The 14,943-nt window shown below is 37.5% G+C and overlaps 1 protein-coding gene across 8 annotated transcripts in view; it reads left to right on the top strand.

Annotated features, from left to right (window-relative positions):
* Positions 1-12,254, top strand: part of LOC123527417 (uncharacterized) — a 265,494-nt gene extending 253,240 nt beyond the window's left edge. For all 8 annotated transcript variants that reach the window (XM_045306853.2, XM_045306848.2, XM_045306852.2 and 5 more), the window contains one exon: positions 11,513-12,254. In XM_045306853.2, the coding sequence (XP_045162788.2) occupies positions 11,513-11,650 (138 nt within the window). In that variant the 3' untranslated portion in view covers positions 11,651-12,254. The remainder of the gene's footprint in view (positions 1-11,512) is intronic.
* The last annotated feature ends 2,689 nt before the right edge of the window (positions 12,255-14,943 follow it).

Raw genomic sequence — 14,943 nt, 5'->3', positions numbered from 1 at the left:
CAATGGTAGGAGTGAAACCCGAGAGATCTGCATGTAATGGGATTCTTTGAACAATATCGGTATAGCTTGATACAAGAAAAAATCCTTTAGGTCAAAGCTTGTTCAGTTAGTGGCTAGAGATTGTTTTAGTCTCTGCTGAATCACTGTGACAGTGACATTTTCCACCCTCAACAAATGAAATGTTGTGTCAAACAGTAAACTGGAGTGGGATTGGGAGCATAATAAGAAGTAAACAGGTACTGTATAAAATACAAAACATTAAGTTAAGCAATGTATAATTTACTTTAATCTCAAGATTGAAATTTAGATACTAGCTTCAGGGTCGTGAAAACTTGTGACATTTTAGAAGGATTTTGTATTTTTAAAATGAACAATTTATAACGACACCATAATTACTTATTTGATATTCAGTATACTCATGTTCCTTTTAAACCATTCCTAACTGTAGTATGATAAATATTTCCTTCTCATTTGCTGCAAAAACTTCTCAAAAATTCCTGAATCACATGTGCAAAAAATTTCCGGCATGCAACAAAATAATGGAAACTGATCATGTGACATGAATTTAATGTTCATGAACATTCATGAACAGTTCATGAACTTATTCATTTATTGTAAAAGGTAAACCTAAGTTTTATGTTTAATGAAAAGACAGTTCAGAAACTCACAATTCGGTTCAAGAACTGGTACTGAACTAGAAAAAGGTTTTGAATTTTAGTACTTTTAATGAATCGAAGATACACTCATTAAATATTCATGACTTTTTCTTAAGAAAACATAAAGAATGTTTTAAGAATTTAATATTCTTAAACTGCTCATAAAATGTTCATAATTTTTTTTTAAGAATTTTTCTTGAATTCTATAGGTATATTGACATTCATGAAAAAATCTTGATTCATTCTTAAACTAGTTCATGAATATTTCAAGGATTTTATGAATCTGTCAGTAATGCTTGATATCTTCATGAAGTAGATCAAACTACACTTCATGCATAAAACTTCATGAAGTTAGATTAAGAAGTAATCCAGAACAGTTCATGAATAATTCATAATGGTGGTGAAAAATTCATAATTTCATGAATTCCATATCGCTGGGGCAGGATACACATAACAGGTGATGTTACTTGCTTTTTGGGGGTCTAACAGAGTTTAAGAGTGAAAAGTGCACATTGGTTATTGATGATCTGCGACATACCTAGATATTGAATGGCCTGTGGCGATTGAGTGTGCTTATATACTTGGTCCTTAGTGTATTTTGAACGAGGCAAGAAAAGAGCCATCTTCGTTACATTTGCAAATCATGTAGATGTACTAGACATTCCCTCTAGGGCTATATACCTAAAAGGTACAACATATAGTATAAATAAAGACTTTCCTTCTGAGATTGCTGATGCCTGAAAAGCACTCCAGCCAACTTCTAAAAGCAAGAGCAAGATCCCACCACCCTAACAGCAGAGTAGTACTAGCATACCCTGCCCAAATTATAAAAGACAGTGAAACAATTCTGGACAGATTCCTGGACTGGGATTATATTGTGCCAACCACCCGTAATGTAAACACAAAATCAGCTGATTGTGTCAATTCTCAATCTAAAAATAGCCAGAGACCACGCAGTAATACACCTATTCAGCACTGTGAGGAGGTAGACACTAGCATTCATTCTGGATGATCGGCTGTGTTGCCGAACAAGACACGCAGTCGCTGTGGGCATTCTAACTCTCCTAGTCGACAACCTTTACCAACATGATAGGAATCCATGTCACCGCAGGCCCAACGTTGATCAGATCGCGACAGATGGGACCAGAGCTGCAATGTTCAGCGAAGGCATGTGCCAGATAGAGCTCTCATGGCGGCCCGAAATAGCACGACCATGGGACTCACCGCGACAAAACCATGATTTGCAAAATTCAGAAAATAGAATTTTTTATTTGAAATATAGGAAATTCTGAGATAAAGCATTTATCATTTGGATGCCTGAATTTAAACAGTTTGAAGAAACGATTAGAATACCCAGATTTTATTGAATTTATACTGGGGTCTTTCTCCACCATCAAAGCTGGAAAGTCGCCATATGACTTATAATTGTGTCGGTGCGACGTTAAACCAAACAAAATAAATAAATAAATCCCCCTTCACTGTGATTCAGACATGCTGATACAGTAAAAACTCCGAAAACCAGACCCTCCAAAAACCGGAATCCTCAGAAAATCGGACGATTTTCAAAGTCCTAAGTTTTTCTCTTATAAGTTCAATTAAAAAAGCCCTCTGACCTTTCAGGTGGGGGAAAAAATTGACCAGTCAGTTCTTTCCCCCTAGCATATACTTGACCTGTTAGGTGGGCGAAGAAAATGTCTGGTCAGTTCTTTCCCCCCTAGCCAGTACTTGACCTGTCAAGAGGCGAAATGAAATTGACCAGTCAGTTCTTTCCCCTCCAAAGCCAGTACTTGCTCTGTTAGGTGGGGGAAAGAACTGACCAGTCAGTTTCTTTCCCCCCCCCCCCCAACAGAGCAAGTAATGGCTAGGGGGGAAAGAACTGACTGGTCAATTTCATTTCGCCTCTTGACAGGTCAAGTACTGGCTAGGGGGAAAGAACTGACTAGTCAATTTCTTCCCCCACCTGACAGGTCAAGTATATGCTAGGGGGAAAGAACTGACTGGTCAATTTCTTCCCCCACCTGATAGGTCAAGTATATGCAAGGGGGGAAAGAACTGACCGGTCAATTTCTTCTCCCCACCCGACAGGTCAAGTACTGGCTAGTGGGGAAAGAACTGACCGGTCAATTTCTTCTCCCCACACCACAGGTCAAGTACTAACTATATATAGGGGGGAAAGAACTGACTGGTCAATTTCTTCCCCCACCTGATAGGTCAAGTATATGCTAGGAGGGAAAGAACTGACCGGTCAATTTCTTCTCCCCACCCGACAGGTCAAGTACTGGCTGGGGGGGGGGGGGGAAAGAACCGCATGGCCAATTTCTTCCCCCACCTGACAGGTCAAGTACTGTCTAGGGGGGAAAGAACTGACCGGTCAGTTTCTTCCCCCACCTGATAGGTCAAGTATATGCAAGGGGGGGGGGAAAGAACTGACTAGTCAGTTTCTTCCCCCGCCTATATGCTAGGGGGGAAAGAACTGACTGGTCAATTTCTTCCCCCACCTGATAGGTGTAATATACGCTAGGGGGGAAATAAGTGACTGGTCAATTTTTTCCCCCACCTGATAGGTCAAGTATATGCAAGGGGGAAAGAACTGACCAGTCAATTTCTTCCCCGCACCTGACAGATATTAAATAGTAATGGCAATCAAACAGAAGTTAAAAAATTTGATTTGACAAAAAAAACATTGATTAAAGTTACAAAAAAGAAACATAAGGTTTATTCAAATGAAAAACAATACCTGTTTCATCTGAAATTTAAATGGAAAATGAATAGACACTTGTATCTCAAATAACAATACCGAAAGAATCCAGTACTTGAAGGGAAAACTAGGGGGAAAGAATTGACTAGTCAGTTTTTTCCCTGGGGAAAAATCTGACTAACTAGTCAGTTTCTTCCCCTATCAGAAAACTTATTCCAAGGGGGGAAAAAACTGACTAGGGGGGGAAGAAACTGACTAGTCAGTTTTTTCCCCGGGGGAAAGAATTGACTAGTCAGTTTTTTCCCCGGGGAAAGAACTGACTGGGGGAAAAACTGGGCTGTTACACCAGAAACTCTGAATTCTGAAAATAGGACGGTTTTTCATGGCCACAAAAGAATATCATATTATAAAAAAAACCTCTGAAAACCGGACAGTAAGTGTCAAAACTTATGTGTATTATCACTTCGAATTGATTTTAAAAACATAATCTCAAGCAGGTGACATTTTTTTACCAACTAACAATCACAAATGTTACCTAAGTAGGTGTGAAAAACATTTATCTGCGTGTTTGTATTTTGTATATTAGCTTTAAAAGATAAGCTTATAAAGTGCAAAACGTTTTAATCTAATAGGGAGAAGTTAATTGATCTATTGGTGTACAGGTGATTTTTCATAAAATTACATTTTGGGGGAATATGAAAAGATTCTAATTCATATTAATTATTATTAGTATTGGTATTAATCATTAAATATCAATATTCATATGATGCATGTTCCATGATTTATAGGAGCTACAGACTATTTATATGGCCATAATAAGCAAACACTCATTCTCACGGGAATTGGGAATTTGATGTCGCCATACACTAAGTCCAACATGTGAATGTTATAATATTGATTTTGAAAAACAGATATCAAATACAGGGTGCAATCGACCCACTGGATGTAAAAAATTGTCCCAAAATCGATTAATGCATTAGAATTTGCTACATTACTGTGCAAAATGTAATGTTCGAGACTGTCGCCATTTACATTGTTCTTCTTTGGGTAGATGTACTGATGTACAATTGGACATTTTAATGATATATTTATCTTTGTTGCATATTTTGATATGTTACAAACAGAGTCTTATATGATTTCTTGAAAGAAATTGACGAAATAAATAAAAAATATGCCCAAACATGATGTCGCCAAATTTCTTGTTGCATTGTAATGTCCGCGATCAGTAATCTTATGTAATGCACAGTCCATTATATTTACACAACAGACATGCGAATTTCGTCACTAAAGGTGGTAAATTGATATGACATATCAAATTAAAGAATATTGAAATATTACGACAAATTTTAAATCACAATTATAGTTTACACTGAGGCCTGTTAACTCAATAAGCTATATTACTGAACATAATGTAATGTCCGCGATCCATTTTCTATGATAAAGGTAAATCTTGGACGTTGCATTTATTTCATCACTGAGTTACATCAAATGGCTGTACGGCGGTAGCTTTTGGTAAGTTAAAAACGCAATAAGGCTGATTTGTCAAGCCAATAACAATGGTGTGTAATGTACGCGATTGTAATGTTCAATACTATACTCATTAAATTGCAATTAAAAGACATTAAAAACACCTGTTAACTACGTCATTAATAGTGACGTCACATTTCTGTTCCAAGAATTTGTTTACTGCTAGAAAAATACCCCGGCAGCCATTTTTTGTGAAGTTTGTTCTACGGAAATAAATACGATTTGGTAAGTAAATTCTTCTGCTTTCTTTTATATATTAATAATCGTTTATGTCTTTTGCAAATTTGTAATGTTGTAACCATATAAATCGGGTAAGCGATGCAAATATAAATGATGAAAATATGTGAATAAATACATGCTTTGTATGGCGTGTAATGTACGCGATCTTTGGTATCGAACATTACACATTTATATATTATTTGAAATACTTTAAGTACTTGTTTCTTTTGTGTTATATACTTGAATAAACAGCATCCCTCCCCTTTAAAAAGGTTTATCTATTCAGGGAAAAATATTTTTGATGCACATGAATGTTGTATATAAAATAATGCGTCGTAAAACATGTGTTATGTTTGGTATGTTGTTCTAGCATTTGTTTAATGACATAATCCAAAAGGGGATATTTCTTAAGCAATTAATTACAATTTTACTAGAAACCAAGCCTTAAACTTGCATTTAATAGTTTTAAAAGCATATGATCAGGCGCCTTTATTGTAAAACTAGGTCTCGAACATTACATTATTATGTATCGAACATTTCATTGAAAATGGTAACTTTTTTCGTTTATATTTCAGGTGAATATGGTAAAGTCACGATCAGAAATATGTAAAGATTACAGAAAAAGGCTTAAAGAACAGGATAATGAGGCATATCTAAGAAAGGAACGAGAGAGGCGTCGAAAGAACTATGTCCCTTCTGGTGTATTAAGCTCATCTGAACGAGCTGTAAGACGGCATAAAGTACGTGAGGCCGTAAAACGATGTCGCGAGAGGAAAAAGGTGATAGCACAAGAAAGAGATAGGGCTGATCAACGTGAATCATTAAGCACAAGTGGGTATGAAAGTGCAGGTGGGTCTGCGGAAAATAGCGAGAGGTTTGTTGTTGCGATGCGGTTTTCAAATAGAGCAGTCGGACCAAGGAATCGAGTCACAAAGGAGTTAAAACGCGCCAACCAACAACTGAAAGAACTGAAAATGGCTAACCTAAACCTAATGAGAAAGTTAAAAACTGAACAGCGGAAACGACAAAGAATCGTCAAAAGACTTCATGGTTCACCCCAAACCCCAAGAACCAGTACGGAAAAGCTGATGAATCGAGCTGGACTTTCTAATATTCAGAAGAATAAAGTCAGAAAAGAAATCATATTTGGTCATGTAGTAGCTGCTGAGCTGAAAGAGAAGGCAAAGGTTTGCAATAAGTCAACAATAAAGAACATTCACCGACTTATTGCGGGTAAAATAGTCAAGAAATATAAATGTCGTTTCGCACTTGGCAAAAAAATTGGACTGAACAAAAACACTGTAACCAAGTACTCAGCTAATGGTGTACGAGTAAACAAAGAAAGCCTGAAGAAAACAAGAAAGTTGGAACAAGAAATAACCCAATTCCTCGAGCGCGATGATAACAGCCGAATGCAACCTGGGAAAAAGGACACAATAAAACATGCTGGAGAAGTCAAACAAGCAAGGGTTCTTACAGATTATCTTCAAAATCTGTATGAAAAATTTCTAGCTGAAAATCCAAGGAGCAACATATCGTTTGCAACATTTTGTAGAATCAGACCTAAACACATACAACTTTCCGCATTCATTTCAAGAAGTAGTTGTTTGTGCACTAAACACCAGAATATGGCACTAACGGCCAAAACACTGCGACGAGAAGGGGTCTCAACATCAGTCAACCCAGAGGTATTTTTAAAAGAGAACCATGATAGACAGGAAGTACTAGACAAAATATCAGAGACAATTGCTGTACCTCAATGGAAGAGAGTTGAAATTGAGGATAGAGGGAAAAAGAAACATGTAATGAGGATAACCAACACTGATATGAAAAGGGATGAATTCGCTGATCACATTGATAAACAGAAGAATGATTTTGGTGAGCATGTTGACAGAGTCAAAACCCAGTATGCCCAAATAAGGACACTTAAGCAAAACTTACCTGTAGACCACGCGATAATTCAGATGGATTTCGCCGAAAACTATGCCTGTAGATGTTCGGAGGAAATTCAATCAGCATATTTCAACCAAACTGGTGTGACACTACACCCTGTAGTGTTGTACTTCAAAGAAGACAACGAACTAAAACACAAAAGCATCGTAATTGTGTCAGATACTCTTTCACATAATGCACAGACTGTTGTTACATTCATGGACAAAATTGTTCCAGAAGTAAAGAAGTTCGTTCCTAACGTGAAGGTGTGTCATTATTGGACTGATAGTCCTACGTCTCAATACAGGAATAAACTGATATTTGACACAGTGGCCAATCATGAGAACATATACAACTGCGCAGCTGTGTGGAATTATTTCGAGGCGGGCCACGGGAAGGGCCCGTGCGACGGGTTGGGCGGCACGGTTAAAAGAATGGCCGATACAGCCATTAAAACAGGACGAGCCATGATTCAAGACGCAAAAGATTTCTTTACGTGGGCAAGTGAGGCATCTACGTTTGAAAATGTATCATTTATATTTGTTGGAGATCAAGCCATAACAGAAAAGGTCCGTGACATGTCACACATATTTGAAGATCTTCGACCGGTCAAAGGAACAATGAAACTCCATGCAGTTGTTGGAAATGGACAATCTAGCGTCTTAGTGAAAGAAACAAGCTGTTACTGTCAGCTTTGCTTGTCAGGTGAACGCTGCAACACGTGGAGACAAGAACGAACACGTAAACGGAATACAGAAGTTGGAAACCAAACTGAACCCGAAAAACATTTGGACACACATATTGCAACACATACACATATTACCATTGATGATTACGTTGCAGCAGTGTATGAGACCGGGTGGTATGTTGGGAAGGTGGTGGATATCGATGACGAAGATGACGAGGTTGAAATATCCTTTATGGTGAAGAAAAAGGAATTATATCAGTGGCCGAGGCAAGCTGACAAGATATGGATTGCAATGAGGGATATTTTGTGTGTTATTCAAACACCTATAGGAACTGGAAAAACAAAGCGAATGTACAAACTAGTAGATACTGATGAGGAGAAATGTGAACAGTTATATGCAAATAGAAGTTAGATCTTATAAAGGTCAGGTTAATTGATTATATGACCATCAAAACAACATAGATGGTTTTGTAATGTTCGATACATCAGAACATAATTAACAAATTATACTGTATATACATACTTATCAAATACAATTATGCAGAGACAACTAACTATCATCATATATGAATGCAACGAAACATGTTTAGACATTATGTATTTACAAACAGAAGTTTATCTATTCATTTATAGAATTGAGTAATGTCCGATACCCCAAACTTTTTATAAATGTTAAGCTTGTATTCATATTGATAGCTTTATGATTGAAATTGTTATTATTGTTGATTTGTTTGTTCGATGTTGTTGGCAAAAATGTTTCTTTTTAAAGTTTATAATGGAGTAGAAAACATAAAATATGTGTTAATTAGTGTAATAGTGTGTATATTTACATTATCCAAGAGAATTCATGCGTAAAATGTTTACCAATAATGTTGCAAAACATATGTTAAACAAATTGATGATATCATAATAACCAAATTTATGTGTTTGAATGGATATATAGTAATTATTGAATGGAATAACCGGTATAGTGTCTGTTACATAATCCATGTAATGTCCGATACAATTAGATCTAATATCAAAACGTATCAATACAGTATAGGATACGAACTTTCAAGTATTCAAATGTTATTATATTCAATTATAAACCATATACTATCTGTTTAAGAGGTTATTTTAAAAATTATGTCACATTCATCTAAATTATATACATTGAAACAAGGTAACTTTCAAATGTACACAATATTTTTATCAAGCACATTATATACACCTTCTTTGGATATTTCTAAATGAATATTATATAAATGTTTATTGTAAGATATCTTGTTCCACAACAGGCGTTGATATACCTTTCGTTATTACAGTCGTTTATAGCCTACAATTATATGCTTCAATTACAGTATAAGGTATTCTTGTCAATACGTGTACATGTAGCGTACATTACTGGACGCAAAATAGGCAATCTCATGCTGTATTTTCAATGTGTCATAATTTTTTTGTTTTCTAAATGTTGTTCGAAAGTTTTTCACAATGTTTTATTCAATGTTCGATCAGTTAGTTCCATATAAAATAAATATATTTGGAACAATTCCATTTTGTTGTTTTTAGGTATGGCCGTTTTCCCAATTCTCGTGAGAATGAGTGAAAACATTCTTTTCATTATAAAGTATCATTTTAAGTGATGTTTATCTGATAGAAATAATTCAGTTTTAATATATAACAGAGACATACAATGCAGATTTGGGAAAAGGAAAAACTGAAAAGACATTGAACATGAGACAGTCAAATGAAATAAATAAGAATATTGTACATATATAAATTCTCTCAGAAATATGTGCAAAATCCTCTGAAAACTGGAATACTCTGAAACTGGACTTTTGACTTGTTCCGGACAGGGTCCGGTTTTCGGGGTTTCTACAGTGTATAGATACTGGAGGAATAGGGGGTGGGTTGGAAGAACCAACTCATAAATCATTTTAAAATAATTTTACACAAATGGTCCTTGTGCGACCCTCTACCAAGATTGTTCAAATTATTCCAGTTCATCAAAAAGCATGGCTGCCAGGGGATGTGGTCACTTTTCTGTATATGTACAGAGTAGAAACTTACAAAATCTTCATACACAAATGATCTCTGGGTAGCCCTCTTTCAAAGTTGTTCAAGTGGTTCCGGTTCATTGAACTTATTGGTCTTTTTGGTTAAAAATAGGTTTTCAGCTATCCGGACTTCAAAAATCTTTTTCTCTAGAGCTTTGATATTTGGCATGTGATATAAGGATAAGGGTTTGACTCTCTGCCATACTTGTCCAAATTGTTGTACTTACTATAGGCTTATATACATGTATCAGAAATTTTTAAAATATTCTTCTCGGAATAACAGCTAGAGCCTTGATTATTTGGGATGTGATATCAGAGTTGTACTGTCTACTCACTGTAATTGTTCAAATTATTGCCTTAGGTTCAAACATTGTGTGTCACATGTATATAATAAAGGAACCTAACTAAGCTGTCTCATAAGCCATATTTGCTGGCCCTTTCAATAGGGGTGACACTATAATAAACAAGAGCTCGTAGAACACGGAATGCCCCCTTTGATGCATTCAGTAATTGCACAAGGAACAAATTATTTGGTCACTGTGCACTGGATGTTTGACATACTGACCTCAAATCAATAATTATGGGTCATTTACCAATCATAAGTAAACTCTGTATCAAATGTGATCTTAGACCAAAATATTCTTCAGTTATCTGACACAAAAATGTTCTACTGTGATCTCGACCTTTGACCTACTGACCACAAAATCAATAGGGGTCATCTGCTGGTCATGACCAACCTTCAACTTTCAAAATCATAGGCCCAAGTGTTCTGGAGTTATCATCCAGAAACCGTTTAACTGTTCCGGGTTACTCTGACCTTGACCTTTGACTTCAAAATCAATAGAGGTCATCTACTGGTCATGATCAACATCCCTATTAAGCTTCTTGATCCTAGGCCCAAGCATTCTCAGGTTATAGCTCGGGACCTGTTTAATTGTTCCGTGTCACTGTGTCCTTGACCTTTGACCTACTGGCCTCAAAATCGATAGGGGTCATCTGCTGGTCCTGACCATCCTACCTATCAACTTTCATGATCCTATACCCAAGCGTTCTTGAGTTTTCATCTGGAAATTGTTTAACTGTTCGGGATCACTGTGACCTTGAAATATGACCTACTGACCTTAAAATTAATAGGGGTCATCTGCTGGTCATGGCCAACCTCTTGATCAACTTTCATGATCCTAGGCCTAAGCGTTCTTGAGTTGTTATCTGGAAACTGTTTAACTGTTCCAGGTCACTGTCACCTTGACCTTTGACCTACTGACCTCAAAATCAATAGGGGTCATCTAATGGACATGACCAGCTTCCCTATCAGCTTTCATGATCCTAGGCCTTAGCATTTTAGAGTTACCATCCGGAAACCGTTTAACTGTTCCGGGTCACTGTGACCTTGACCTTTGAGCAACTGACCTCAAAATCTAAGGGTCATCTGCTGGTCATGACCAGCCTCCCTCTCAACTTTCATGATCCTAGGCCAAAGCGTTCTTGAGTTATCATCCGGAAACCAATTGGTCTATGGATCGACCAACATACCAACCGACCGACATCTGCAAAACAATATACCCCATCTTCTTCGAAGCGGGGGGCATAACAAGATCTTTTACTGACATCTGCAGAACAATATACCCCATCTTTTTCTAAGGGGGGCATAACAAGACCTTTTATTTTAGATAGCTTGTTTTATGTAAAATCATATATTTATCAATATATACTAAAGTCTTGTTATTTTGCTTAGGTGATTTTTCTGTATTTACAGTGTCCCCAGTGCAAGACAGTATTTCATAAGGAGTGTAAGACAGAAAATCGACCATGTCCCAAATGTGAGAGACGCTTGTCAAGGCAGAGCTACCAAGGATCCACCACAGTCATACTGACCACTGATTATGATCTATAAGCATACTTACAACTGACTCACTTAAACAAACCATTTCTAGAATGCAGAAATTTGTTTTGAGAGGAAATGTGGAATTAGCAGTAGTCTTTGTGGAACAAATTCAATAAAGAAATGTTGAATTTCTTTCTGATGAAATCCTACCTTCATTTTCTTCAAACCTATCCTAATTTTCAGTTAGGTTTAAAACAGGTATGGTCAGTTGCCCAGAAAATATGGAAGTCATAATGGTTGAGCTATATCAAAATGTTATACTGTCCTTCAGAAAACTTTTAAGGGTAGATGCCAGTTTGAGCAAAGTTTTAGTATAATCAACAATAATATCTAAAATGTCAATGTCAAGTGAATTTAACTGTATACAGTCGGCATCGTACTTGCGACCACCTCTGTTAAGCGATTTTTGTATTAAACAACCAAACATTTTCAGTATATAAATTCATTCCATTAAACGGCTTTTAGCTCACCTGAGCGTGAAGTGCTCAATGTGACGTATTGTGACCAGTCATGTCCTGCATCCGTCAGCGTGCTTCGTGCATCAACATTTGCCTTGTGAACACTCCAGAGGCCACAGTTGTGACTTAATCTTTATGAAACTTAGTCAGAATGTTTGTCTGTACAAGGTATTAAAATCTATGAACTTCAAGTCGGCCTTGATTTATGTTGATGATGTGCTTTTATTTGATAAGTCATTTGATTCCCACATGTCCCATCTCCAACAGTTGTTACAGCTTCTTAGAAGTGCTAATTTGAAGCTTCATCCAGCAAAATGTGCTTTTGCCACAAAGTCAATTAAGTACCTAGGTCACATTGTGTCGAAAGACGGCATTAGGGTAAATCCTGAAAACATAGAGAAGCTGAGAAATTTCAAGAGGCCTTCAAGTGCCAAACAGGTCAAAAGTTTCCTTGCAACAGCAAATTTTTTTTCGCAGGTTTGTGAAAGATTTTTCAAAGATAGCTGGCCCTTTAAATCAGTTACTCAAAAAGAATAAAAGATTTAAATGGACCCCAGATTGTGAAACGTCTTTCAATGAGTTAAAGAAACGACTCACTGAGGCACCCATCTTTGCCTATCCAAAGTTTGAGTTACCCTTTAATTTAACGATTGATGCAAGCGACTGCTCAATAGGTTTTATTCTCTCGCAAGTCCAGAATGGCAAGGAACATGCAATTGCATACAATGGTCGTGCCTTACATGGAAATGAATTAAAATGGCATATAACAGAGAAAGAAGCTTTGGCACTAGTTGAGGGCATACAGCACTATAGGGAGTATTTGGTAAATCAAAAATTTACAGTGTTTACAGACAATGTGTCTGTGTGAAATACTTGCAGAACATAAAGGACTGTAATGGTAGGTTAGGTAGGTGGAGCTTGTTACTGCAAGGATACAATTTCGAGATTGTGCATAAGCCAGGAAAACAAAATCCTGCAGATTATTTGTCAAGACAGACATATAAAAATAAGCCCAGCAAGTCACCTGACATAGATACAATTTTTAATGTTAACAGTTCTGCCAACACTTCAATGACTGAGGTCACTTTTATTTATGAAGGTGAATCACAGGAGGCCATTATAGCAAGTCTACAGGATGGACATTTTGAGTGGTCTGCCTACTAGTAAGGACAAATATAAACATGTGCTCCTTGTGGTAGACAGATGCTCAAAATGGTGTGAAGCTTTCCCGCTCCGAACTCAGGAGGCCACTGAAGTAGCCGCCATTTTCTACAAAGAAATCGTAACTAGGTTTGGCGCACCTAGAGTTCTAATCACGGACCGTTGGAAAGATTTCACTTCTAAGCTGGTGAAGGCTATGTGTGAATTTTTCCAAATCACCAGACACCTCACTAGTTCCTATCATCCGCAAACCAGTGGTTCTGTAGAGCGTATGAATTCTGTTGTTCTGCAAGCTCTACGTGCTTATACCCAGAACCAGCAAGATGATTGGCCAGAGCTGTTACCAGGTATCATGATGGCCTATAGAGCCACACCTGCGACACAGTCTACTGAGTACTCACCATATTTTCTATTATTTGGCCATGAAATGAAGATGCCCATTGATACTGCATTGGTCCCTAAGGAGCATATGACACAACATCATAAAGTATTCTTAAGCAGAATACTTCAGAACATGGAAGATGCAAGGAAAATTGCGAAGGAAAATGTTGAGAGGGCGCAAGAGAGGTACAAGTCACAATATGACAATACAGCGAAAGAAATTTCCTTCAGACCAGCACAAAGAGTGTGGCTGTATTGCTCAAAAGTTCCACCAGGAAAGGCACCAAAGTTGCACAGGAAGTGGGTTGGACCCTATTATGTAGTACAGTTGTGTCCAAAGGATACATACAGGTTACCGATCTGCCAAACAAACAATGAAGTAAAATCACTTGTCAACGTACAAAGGATGAAGTCCTACAACGACCCAGCAGACCGTCCCACAAATCCCCTCCCAGAGGAAGACAATGATGCGGAATTGGACCCTGAGGAAATCAGAGAAGACCTAAACTTGCAAGAAAAGGATGAAGGGCAGCTGAACCAACCAGTCAGACCACGGGACTTGCAGCAGCCTCCAGTACAGCAGCATCCACAACAGCCAACACAACGTCAGCAGCATCAACCGCAGCCACAGCCTCCACAACAGCATCTACAGAAACAATTACAACAGAATGACAGACATCCACAAGCAAACAAGCAGATACAGCAGAATCAAGAGAAAAGAGCCCAGACACATGTCAAGACTGCTCGAACGGTGAATGCAAACCTATTGCTGAGGCTGAGATTTCAAAAATTTTGGAAGCTTGGTCCAACAAAAGGAAAACGTTGTACAAGCTGTGTTACACAGCCCAAGGGAAAAGACCAGACTGGCAATTCCAGTGCAAAGTTCCAGACAAATTAAGAAGGGAATTTCATGCTGAGAAAACCATGAAAGGTAAAAGACGCCGACGTCCACCACATAAGGGAAAATTCAAGTACTTTGAAAAGGCTTCATTGAATCAAGTCTCCACATGCAAATCTACAGGAACTCAAACAATGAAAACCCAAACAAATGCAACACAGGTGGTGAGTGAAGAAACAAACTCTGATCAAGTGTCCACTCCACTTCACAATAAACTCTTGTGCATCCGCATCATAAAATGCAAACCATATTTTTATGTTCAACAGGGATCTTCAAAGCCAGAATGGTGCACTTTGCAGGCTGCCAGGGCACTTGCAGAAGATGTCTACATTAAGCATGACACACTTATAGCAGAACGTAGAAGACAAGATAAAATGAATCTTCTTAAATTCAGGCTAGATAGG

This window comes from Mercenaria mercenaria, chromosome 14 (genome assembly GCF_021730395.1).
Source record: "Mercenaria mercenaria strain notata chromosome 14, MADL_Memer_1, whole genome shotgun sequence".
NCBI classification, from domain to species: Eukaryota; Metazoa; Mollusca; class Bivalvia; order Venerida; family Veneridae; genus Mercenaria; species Mercenaria mercenaria.
Note: the sequence above shows the minus strand (reverse complement) of the source record. Positions and strands in the feature narration are given on the sequence as shown.